At 41.7% G+C, this 11119-nt stretch overlaps 1 protein-coding gene across 1 annotated transcript; it reads right to left on the bottom strand.

Annotated features, from left to right (window-relative positions):
* Nucleotides 1–49: 49 nt before the first annotated feature.
* Nucleotides 50–5680, bottom strand: LOC136764606 (E3 SUMO-protein ligase ZBED1). The gene is made up of 6 exons (XM_066718800.1): nt 5546–5680; nt 4129–4232; nt 3779–3903; nt 3082–3114; nt 2800–2832; nt 50–2559 (listed from the first exon to the last, which is right to left on the bottom strand). Exons 2-6 carry the CDS (start codon nt 4214–4216, stop codon nt 997–999), a joined length of 1842 nt encoding a protein of 613 aa, XP_066574897.1. The 5' UTR covers nt 4217–4232; nt 5546–5680; the 3' UTR covers nt 50–996.
* Nucleotides 5681–11119: the final 5439 nt, after the last annotated feature.

Here is an 11119-nt window from a genome sequence, read left to right on the forward strand (position 1 = left end):
ACATCAATAAAGCATTTCAGGACCTATTGATAGATGTCAGGGATTACTATTATGTATTTATTTACTTTATTTATTACCATATGCCCTTACCCAGGGTGACTTTTTTCAAATGTTTTTCAAAGCATTAGTCTACAAAACACATACATATAATAAGTGCACAATACAATAAGCACACATTCTGCGTTTTTGTCCTGCGCTTCCCCAAAGGTGTAGGAAGCAACAGAGCAGTTTGGGACACAGCCCAGATATGGAAAAGTTACACTGTCTAGTGGTGGCACAAAGATTAACTACAGAAAAACACAACAACCTACACGTGAAGCAGAATACAATATAAGAACATAAGAAGAACATAAGAAAGTTTACAAACGAGAGGGGGCCATTCGACCCATCGTGCTCGTTTGGTGTTTATTAATATCTAAGTGATCCAAGGATCCTATCCAGTCTATTTTTAAATGTTCCCAAACTTTCAGCTTCAACCACATCGCTGGGTAGTTTATTCCAGATTGTGATGACTCTCTGTGTGAAGAAGTGCCTCCTGTTTTCCGTTTTGAATGCCTTGAAGTGCTGATCATGTCTGTTATTTATCTTTGCACCTAGAATTCAAAGATCACCCCTGGGAAAAAAGCAATGTCTGCAGTTGTTTCTATTAATTATTCTGCTTGTTGTTCATTATGTGTTATGACATTAAATGCATTTTATTTTCTAAAGAGTTTGGCATTAGCTGTGCAGGTCAAAGTCAAAATGAAGCTTCTAATGAAAATAATACATTTCTCGCACATCAGTGATATCCCTTTCTCACAAAGAATTATTATACAATTCAATTGGAGCCGGAAAACAGATTCTGCTGCTCCCAAACCCTGTTAATGAACAAAATATCTAAACATGTATTAAGTGCAGCTAATCAATCAAATCTTAGTTCTCAATCTTGGAGAATATCATTACATGTGAACAGTCTTGGGTCAAATTCCTGATGAAAGCAATTGTACAATTAAAGGTTTACAGCTGTTTCTTTTGCAAGGTCCTGGACAGAAACACCAGCTTGTTGAGCTGCTCCGGGGTGACTCTGCTTCCCCCTGCAGTGGTACTGAGCTCAGAGGAGCTGTAGACTAACTCAGAGGGGCAGCTCAGGGCAGAGACGCACAGGTATTTCTTTGCGAAGGATGCCAGGATAGGAAATAAGATGCAGTTCTTCTTCCACCAAGCCAGTGGGCTCTGGTCAGGTTGTATCTCCTGTGTCTTCTGGTAGAATGCAATCTCACATTGCAGGTCCTCCTGGGGCAGAGACTTCCCTGTAGGAGTCTCCAGCTCCTTCTGGTTCTTAATATCACAGAGCAAGCCCTGCAGGTCAGATCTGCGCCTCTTGCCCTGCGGTTCAGGGGTTGAGGGGTTGAAGCTGGAGAAGGAGGGGGCCGGCTCCATGCTCTGCTGGGTCCCCGCAGTCGGGGGCTGAGGGAGGGTCATCACTTGCCCCATCAGCTCCGTCCTCACGGCCTGTGGGTCGGTGACGAAGGTGTTCTTGAAGCGAGGGTCTAGGAACGAGGCGCAGTCCAGGACAGTTTGCAGGCATTCACTGCCATACTGTTTCTTCAGATCAGACATCATCATCTGTTTCATCTGCTTCACCAGGTCACTGTCTCCATCGGCAACTGACATTGAGGAATTCATCCTCCACAGGACAGGAGGGATCGAAGACATGATTATGGGTTTTTCCACTAGCAGGGCTTCCATCAGCTCAAACAGGGGATGCAGGACAGAGTGGACATCCTTCAAAACAGTGATCTCAGCTTCCTGGAGGAGAAGGTGGCTCTTGCCATTCTCAGTGAGAACTGCAGAAACCACTTCCTCTTGTTCCAGGAATCTGTTGACCATACTGTAAGTGGACCTCCATCTCTTAGGTTGGTCAAGGATCAGCTGATCTTTGGACAAACTCAGCTCTGTCTGCTTCTTCAGGAGGGCCTCTCGGTACTGAGTGGACCTGGTGAAAGCAGACACCACTTTGCGAAGTCGTGAGAGAGGCGCTGACACCAGGTCCAAGAGCAGCAGCTTGTCCACACAGAGATCCACACTGTGAAGGAAGCAGGGAATCCACGACCTGGAGGAGAACCCCTGCCTCATGTGACTCAGGTTGCCTGTTGTGATAGCCGACATCTTCGACACATTCAGCCTCCATTCAGACAAGACTTCAGCGAACGCTTCACCGAGCTCCACAGGGCCGAGGTTCGGCAGCATTCCTCCACAGCCAAAGGTCAAATCCTCCACCTCCCAGCTGTCTGAAATGTACTGCACTGTGATGACTCTGCAGGGGTCCCCAGTGGTGTTGCAGTGCAGGTCAGTGGAGCATGAGAAGAAAGAGCATCCACTCATCCTAGCAAGGGCCGCTTGCTTACAGATTGTATATACATTGAAACACAAAAAGTTCATTATTTCTGCCAAGCTTGGGTATTTTAACTTTGGGTTAATCTTCATACAGAGATTTTTGAATCCATTTTTTTCAACTGTCAGAATTGGCAGCTGGCTACAGAAAAGGTTTAGTGCTAGTCCCCATTTTATGTCCTCACTCTAAGAAAAGGAAACACACCACACACAAAACATAACATCAAAAACTGAGACCATAAAGCTTCTCTAATATGTTCACAGGGAGTAGATGTATTTCAATGGAAAGATTTAAAAAAAAAAAACATGTATTGATAATAGTGGTCAATTTGAATTAGATCCTTCCCAAACCAACCGGTAAGATTGACTATAATATTACATCACAATTATAGTAAAAAGCAAACAGAGTCTGAAGAGGAAACTCACATTATAAGACTGAATCCAGTCAGTGCCCCGGTCCTGCATGAAGAAGAAAAACAGAAAGTAACAGGTTAGAAGAGGCCGTGTCATTGTCACTCTCATTCAGATTCTGCCCCCCCCTTTTTCTCATATCCCTCTACATGAGTGGGCAGTTTGTCCCATAAACCCAGCAGCCTTTGTGTGAAGACCCACAGAGTCTGCTTAATTTGGTGTCATGTGCAAACTGTATCTTAAGTGACAATGAAACACATCAGAAGGAAGAAGTACTTGCAATATCAGGAAAATTACCTTGTGAGACTGATGCCATTGAGGACGCAGGTCCTGAATGAAAAGGATGAAACACAGTACAGGTCAGAGGAGGCTTACTCATGTAGGGTCATATTCAATCAGGGGCCTATTCTCAAGACATCCACCCTGCAAGAGGGTACCTGCATTCAGAAAAGCATGCAGGCAGATCTGGCACAGTTACATGCTTCAGGTGTGTATGAAAACAAGTGTGTTTTACATAGGAAACTTGTACATTTGTAAAGATGTATATATGGCTACCCTGATCCTGAGTTGTTTGTTTGTTTTTACTTTTTTTTTCTCAATTTCGTTCTCAATTTTTTTGATCACATGAAAGCATATAATATGATATACTTAGATTTTCAAAAAGCTTTTGATAAGGTTCCACACCAAAGACTGATCCTCAAATTGGAAGCTGTAGGCATTCAGGGTAATGTAAGTAGATGGATTATGAAATGGTTGATGTATAGGAAACAGAGGGTGTCGATTAGAGGAGTCGCTTCTAACTGGAGTGAGGTTGTTAGTGGAGTTCCACAGGGATCAGTATTAGGGCCTTTGTTTTTTCTAATCAATATTAATGATCTGGACTCTGGCATAGTTAGCAAACTTGTCACATTTGCAGTGGCCTGCACCAACAACAGGCCACTCCCACAGATGGACTGTGGGCTTGGAGCGAGTGGCACATTGCTCAGGGTCTCACCTGTCGTTCAAAGAGATCCAGGTTGCTCTGGGTCAGGGCCAGGCCTCCCTCCTTTCTACTGAAGTCCACCCATCTCTGCACAACAGACCATTGACTGTAACTGTACAGCATGCACTGTTCTTGCACTGTCACAGAGGGAGAGAAGAGCATAGCAAGATCACCTCGCAGTGGCAGGAGAAGCACCTGGGAGTGACGCCTTAATTATAAAAACAATGTGATCAGTAACTATATGAATACGAATAACTATAGCAAATACGGCACAGCACAGTAGCACACTGGCAGACTTCATGGTCAGCTTTGTACATTTTCTGTAATGTTTTTGAAGAGATGAGAAAAAAGAGCCAACTTACACACATGAAGCACTCCTGCATCCTGGTACATTATTTGATATAAATTCAAGCATTGTTCCAACTCTTTGACTTTGGGGATGGATGCCATGGCTCTACCTTGGCAGCTGACAACAGGAGGAAAGAAAATAAGAGAGACTGAGAGATGGAGACAGGCGCAGCACATTGTAAAAACTCATCTGTAAGGCTGTCTTAGAAGGTTCGAAGGTTCATTCGGTTTCCAGAAATTCTGAGGTTTTTCCAAACATTCGAAGGTTCATCACGTGACAATCACATCGATTTTTTTTCTCTGTTAAGAGAAACTGACAATGTTTGAATACTAAACCACACTTCAGATGTCCCTCATTGCCTATCTAAATTAAAACATTAGATTTGTGCTGAAGGGAAAATCAAGGACCTTGGTTCTTTTTTGGATACCCATCTGTGTCTTTCAACAACTTTGTCCTGATTCTTTTTCAGTTGGATGTTGTGGGATGGGATGTGTAGATTAATGAAAAAAAAAGAAAAAAAAACTGATCATGTGTTTTATTTCCAGGCTATGAGGCAACAATAGATGAAAATCAGTTAAAATGGCCCTGTGTCCCTCGCCAGGATAAGTGGTTTTGAAAATGGATGGATGGAGTTAAAATGGGATGTAGACTTGGGATGGGATGTAGGCACTGCATGTGTGTGTGTTTGTTGATCTAACCTTCATTTGAATTAAAATATTTGAAAATACTTTCTTACACACAATGTGGATTTTTCTTTTCTTTTTTTAATTGTGGTTTATAGTCCATTGACAAAGGTTGAAAAGTATTTAACCTTCATTTATTATGGTTATATATTATGGTGTATGCCCTTCAAGTGTATGCACATTCTGTTTTATTTACAGTATTAGGCCTACAACATTGAAGTTTCACATTATTTTGTATCAGATTTTACACACACATTAATTTCGTGAATTCACGTTAAAATACAAACTAATGTCATGTATCTTCATTTGTATATGTAATTAACATTATTTTTCCAGTGCAGGCGTTTTGTCAGCCAGAGTGTGTGGTGCACATACACATCTGATATAGAGAAACGACACCGAGCATACGCAAATTAATTAATGTAGCATATGATGCCACTGCCATCAACTGGCTAACTATGGACACCTACTGTTGCCTATAGCAGTGTGTCTCAACCTGTGTTGTACTACAGTACTCCCGGGAGAGAAAGCATACAATTCACCCTCCCTAGCTGTCTCTAGTACTGCCTTACTGGGTGAAATGCATATTGCTATGATTTTACTGTGTACATTATATAACTATTTATTACGCAGCAGGGCAACGTTGGTAACTACTACATACTCATTGGTTTGCTACGTAAAACATATCTGCAAGACGCCAATATAAATCAATGTACTGTTTTCGCCATGTGTTCGGGTTATACCTACCTCGCTGAAATGGAAACGCTGGGAGCTTTTTTAGAAACGTGTCGTCCTAATTATCCCGGTTAATTATCCCACCTCTTTCTCCGTTCAGATACAACTCTTGTACAGACCTCACAGTGCCTTTCCAGCTCAGTTACCAACGCAGTTTCGTTTCTGCCTGTTGTTAAGTCTGTAGTTTCGTTTTCAACGGTTTGGTTTTGTTGTATTTTGTGTGTGCTTATTTACACCATGTCGATGTTCAATGCTTGTTTGATTTCTTTAACATAATGTATATGTAAGTCGTACGGGTAGAAACCGTCAATGCTCATAATGATAATAACCACAACCAAGGTTTTATTGCTTTATGTATTTATTTGTATTGTTTGCATCTCAGGGAACTCATTATATTGTAACGATCTGGGACTGGGGGGGGGGGTATGTGTAGATGTGTTTGTGTTTTTCTGTTATGTTTGGGTTACTAGTGTGTAGTTATTTCCAGGGGACAGGGGTTGGGGCCAGAGGGCTTACATAGGGGTGCCCGGTGCCCGCGGGTCTACAGGTGTAGTGGCAGTGTGTGAGAGAGGGTCGCTCCAGCCTCGGTGAACACCTGTGTGCAAATAAAGTTGCTGTTGCTTGCATCCTGCGCCTCCTCCCTTATTTCTGCTCAGCGTGGTGGACCCGTAACAGAACCGAGAAAAGCGGTAACTGTTACAATATACACTCACCTAAAGGATTATTAGGAACACCTGTTCAATTTCTCATTAATGCAATTATTTAACCAACCAATCACATGGCAGTTGCTTCAATGCATTTAGGGGTGTGGCCCTGGTCAAGACAATCTCCTGAACTCCAAACTGAATGTCTGAATGGGAAAGAAAGGTGATTTAAGCAATTTTGAGCGTGGCATGGTTGTTGGTGCCAGACGGGCCGGTCTGAGTATTTCACAATCTGCTCAGTTACTGGGATTTTCACGCACAACCATTTCTAGGGATTACAAAGAATGGTGTGAAAAGGGAAAAACATCCAGTATGCGGCAGTCCTGTGGGCGAAAATGCCTTGTTGATGCTAGAGGTCAGAGGAGAATGGGCCGACTGATTCAAGCTGATAGAAGAGCAACTTTGACTGAAATAACCACTCGTTACAACCGAGGTATGCAGCAAAGCATTTGTGAAGCCACAACACGTACAACCTTGAGGCGGATGGGCTACAACAGCAGAATACCCCACCGGGTACCACTCATCTCCACTACAAATAGGAAAAAGAGGCTACAATTTGCACAAGCTCACCAAAATTGGACAGTTGAAGACTGGAAAAATGTTGCCTGGTCTGATGAGTCTCGATTTCTGTTGAGACATTCAGATGGTAGAGTCAGAATTTGGCGTAAACAGAATGAGAACATGGATCCATCATGCCTTGTTACCACTGTGCAGGCTGGTGGTGGTGGTGTAATGGTGTGGGGGATGTTTTCTTGGCACACTTTAGGCCCCTTAGTGCCAATTGGGCATCGTTTAAATGCCACAGCCTACCTGAGCATTGTTTCTGACCATGTCCATCCCTTTATGACCACCATGTACCCATCCTCTGATGGTTACTTCCAGCAGGATAATGCACCATGTCACAAAGGTCGAATCATTTCAAATTGGTTTCTTGAACATGACAATGAGTTCACTGTACTAAACTGGCCCCACAGTCACCAGATCTCAACCCAAAAGAGCATCTTTGGGATGTGGTGGAACGGGAGCTTCGTGCCCTGGATGTGCATCCCACAAATCTCCATCAACTGCAAGATGCTATCCTATCAATATGGGCCAACATTTCTAAAGAATGCTTTCAGCACCTTGTTGAATCAATGCCACGTAGAATTAAGGCAGTTCTGAAGGCGAAAGGGGGTCAAACACAGTATTAGTATGGTGTTCCTAATAATCCTTTAGGTGAGTGTATTATAGGCATATTACTGAATATGCAAGTAAAATGAGTAATCATATATAAAATAGGCTATTGAAAATGTGAATGTCCTGGTCATATCAGGGTCTAGGTACTGAATGGATGCAGTCAGGGCTGTTTCTAGTCTTTTGGGGGCCCTAAACAGGATTTGATTGTAGCCCACCTGGCACAACATTAAACTAATATAGGCTTAAGCCTACCATCTTGTAAACGTTTGCATAAGCACATATATGTACGAACAAACATACAATGTACTAATCTACACTCACCTAAAGGATTATTAGGAACACCATACTAATACTGTGTTTGACCCCCTTTCGCCTTCAGAACTGCCTTAATTCTACGTGGCATTGATTCAACAAGGTGCTGAAAGCATTCTTTAGAAATGTTGGCCCATATTGATAGGATAGCATCTTGCAGTTGATGGAGATTTGTGGGATGCACATCCAGGGCACGAAGCTCCCGTTCCACCACATCCCAAAGATGCTCTATTGGGTTGAGATCTGGTGACTGTGGGGGCCAGTTTAGTACAGTGAACTCATTGTCATGTTCAAGAAACCAATTTGAAATGATTCGACCTTTGTGACATGGTGCATTATCCTGCTGGAAGTAGCCATCAGAGGATGGGTACATGGTGGTCATAAAGGGATGGACATGGTCAGAAACAATGCTCAGGTAGGCCGTGGCATTTAAACGATGCCCAATTGGCACTAAGGGGCCTAAAGTGTGCCAAGAAAACATCCCCCACACCATTACACCACCACCACCAGCCTGCACAGTGGTAACAAGGCATGATGGATCCATGTTCTCATTCTGTTTACGCCAAATTCTGACTCTACCATCTGAATGTCTCAACAGAAATCGAGACTCATCAGACCAGGCAACATTTTTCCAGTCTTCAACTGTCCAATTTTGGTGAGCTTGTGCAAATTGTAGCCTCTTTTTCCTATTTGTAGTGGAGATGAGTGGTACCCGGTGGGGTCTTCTGCTGTTGTAGCCCATCCGCCTCAAGGCTGTACGTGTTGTGGCTTCACAAATGCTTTGCTGCATACCTCGGTTGTAACGAGTGGTTATTTCAGTCAAAGTTGCTCTTCTATCAGCTTGAATCAGTCGGCCCATTCTCCTCTGACCTCTAGCATCAACAAGACATTTTCGCCCACAGGACTGCCGCATACTGGATGTTTTTCCCTTTTCACACCATACTTTGTAAACCCTAGAAATGGTTGTGCGTGAAAATCCCAGTAACTGTGCAGATTGTGAAATACTCAGACCGGCCCGTCTGCCACCAACAACCATGCCACGCTCAAAATTGCTTAAATCACCTTTCTTTCCCATTCAGACATTCAGTTTGGAGTTCAGGAGATTGTCTTGACAGGACCACACCCCTAAATGCATTGAAGCAACTGCCATGTGATTGGTTGGTTAGATAATTGCATTAATGAGAAATTGAACAGGTGTTCCTAATAATCCTTTAGGTGAGTGTATGTGTAAAGATTAGGGACCTGTTAGCAGCAACATCATCTTTTATTACCGAAAGTGTGGAACACTACAATTGCATTATCATATTTGGCCAAAAGATGGCACTGTATGGAACTGTAACACAATTCAAATACTGACCTGGACAACTGACAAGGGAATTTTTTTTTTTAAAAAAAGCTTAATATCTTAAAATATTATGGTCTGGGTTGACTTCAGTTGTGCTCCTGAGATGTTTTTCCCCTTTGCTGGATTATACACAATTGCTTGCATATGAGGTCTATCTGTAGTTCTTACATTACAGTAATAATCTACCCGTTCATTAGCCTAAATTAATTATTTAGTGGTTTACAAATTAAGTCATAGTCAGCAGCACCACATCATGTGTATCTGATGTCTGTCAGTCAACAAAGGTCCTGACTGATATTCATTACACACTTTGCATGTTTAAATAAGTCTATCTAGACCAACCTACAATTGCCAAATCCCATAACTTACTAGCTAATTAGCCATATTGATCATTGATGCTGCAGAACTAGCAGTGTTGTAGCATTGATGTATACTGAGAAGAGGAAATAAAAAAAGGTCAACAAACCTCTTGCAGATTCTATTCAAGGTAAAATTCACTATAGATGCAAATACACAACCACCATGTTATAATGGAATGCTATTTGGTGGCAGGTAAGGTGAACTTGGACTGTCCAGTTAACGTAACGAGGAAAAAAAACATACAGTCAGACATCTATCTGGTTTAGATGCAAATTTAATGACATCGTAAATTAATTAATTAATTAATTAGTTAATTTAGCCAGCGCGCAAGCAAGCTTTAGCTTAGTACTCTATAGTATAGGCTATGTTACAGCAATGCAAACATACATAACATACATATGATTTGTTTACGTCAGATGGGTATGTTATTAGTATTTTTTCCGACATTATAATTTGGTCGTCCAAATCCAAAAATCGAATATCTTTTTTTTTCTTTTCTGCCACGCTCAAACCATTAGGACGCATACCCTGGGCAGCTGCAGATCGATGGCAGGGTTCTAGCGAATAAATTATGATATTTGTTTCCATGATGCACCTGGGCACGACTCACTCATGAACAAAATCTGTAAATTTGTAAACTGATCACTGAGATAAATTATGAATATAAATTATAGAATATCATTGAAAATATATTTGATGTAGTTATTATTATTTATTGCTACGGGGCCATCCTAGTGGCCTGGGGCCCTAAGCGGCCGTGTATATCGTTTATGCCTAGAAATAGTTCTGGATGCAATGCTCTTATTGCCAATCCCTATACTATATAAGTCCAATCACTATACTATGTAGGCTCCATCACTGTAATCACCTTTACAACTAAAAGTATTCACTTAGTTCCTATTACCATAGGCCACATATTTGTATATACACCAGGATAAGCGGTTTCGAAAATGGATGGATGGATGGATGGAGTGGGAACAACCGATAAAGTCGTTTTTCCTGCAAACCAGAATATATTATTTTCTGTCACAGCTGACAGATTACAGGCAAATGCTTGAACTGTGGCAACATCTGCAATTCCAGGTAGTGGTTTTGGTTTGAAGAGCTAAAGGGAGGGGAGAAATGTTAATGTTCATTAGGTTATGATTGATTATGGAGGGGGAGGTTATCTGTGAAGATGTTATCTGGGCTACTTGGAACAGACCATCAAGTGAATCAGAAAAGTTCTGTCTTGAGAAAATGACATCTCATACTGTACTACACGACTATACAGGCGTAATGATACAGGATCACTGCTCTAACACCCTGATATACCACTATCAGAGCATTCTTGAAACCACTATGAAGACTCCATAGCTATTACATTTCTAAGTAAAGGTTATGACCACAAGTGATTTTAATTTCAGTTGTAAGATATTTACCCACAACATACCCAGTTTTAGCCTTTAAATCAGATGTGTATACTTCCTAAAACCAAGACATGTCCTCCAAAGATCCCCCTGTTAAGCCCTCACTGTATTAACATCCCAATGATGTTAAGGTTTCTATCAATTCAATTCAATTCAATTCAATTCGAAATTGGAACACTTTTTTCTTGGAGTTGTGAGTGGACATCCTGCTCCCTTCAATATGAGCCCATTTTATGTTCATCCCAACTTTTAATGACGACTAGCACCATAACTTAACGAA

The sequence above is a fragment of the Amia ocellicauda genome, chromosome 12 (genome assembly GCF_036373705.1).
Source record: "Amia ocellicauda isolate fAmiCal2 chromosome 12, fAmiCal2.hap1, whole genome shotgun sequence".
Classification (NCBI taxonomy): domain Eukaryota; kingdom Metazoa; phylum Chordata; class Actinopteri; order Amiiformes; family Amiidae; genus Amia; species Amia ocellicauda.

What these genes read in the sequence shown, in the direction of transcription:
- LOC136764606 (XM_066718800.1), bottom strand. Translation starts at nt 4,216, where the DNA reads ATGGCATCCATCCCCAAAGTCAAAGAGTTGGAACAATGCTTGAATTTA. An exon ending in TGGATCTCTTTGAACGACAG is followed by an intron (nt 3,115 to 3,778) that starts GTGAGACCCTGA and finishes CTTTTCATTCAG; the next exon opens with GACCTGCGTCCTCAATGGCA. An exon ending in ACTGGATTCAGTCTTATAAT is followed by an intron (nt 2,560 to 2,799) that starts GTGAGTTTCCTC and finishes TCCTTTTCTTAG; the next exon opens with AGTGAGGACATAAAATGGGG.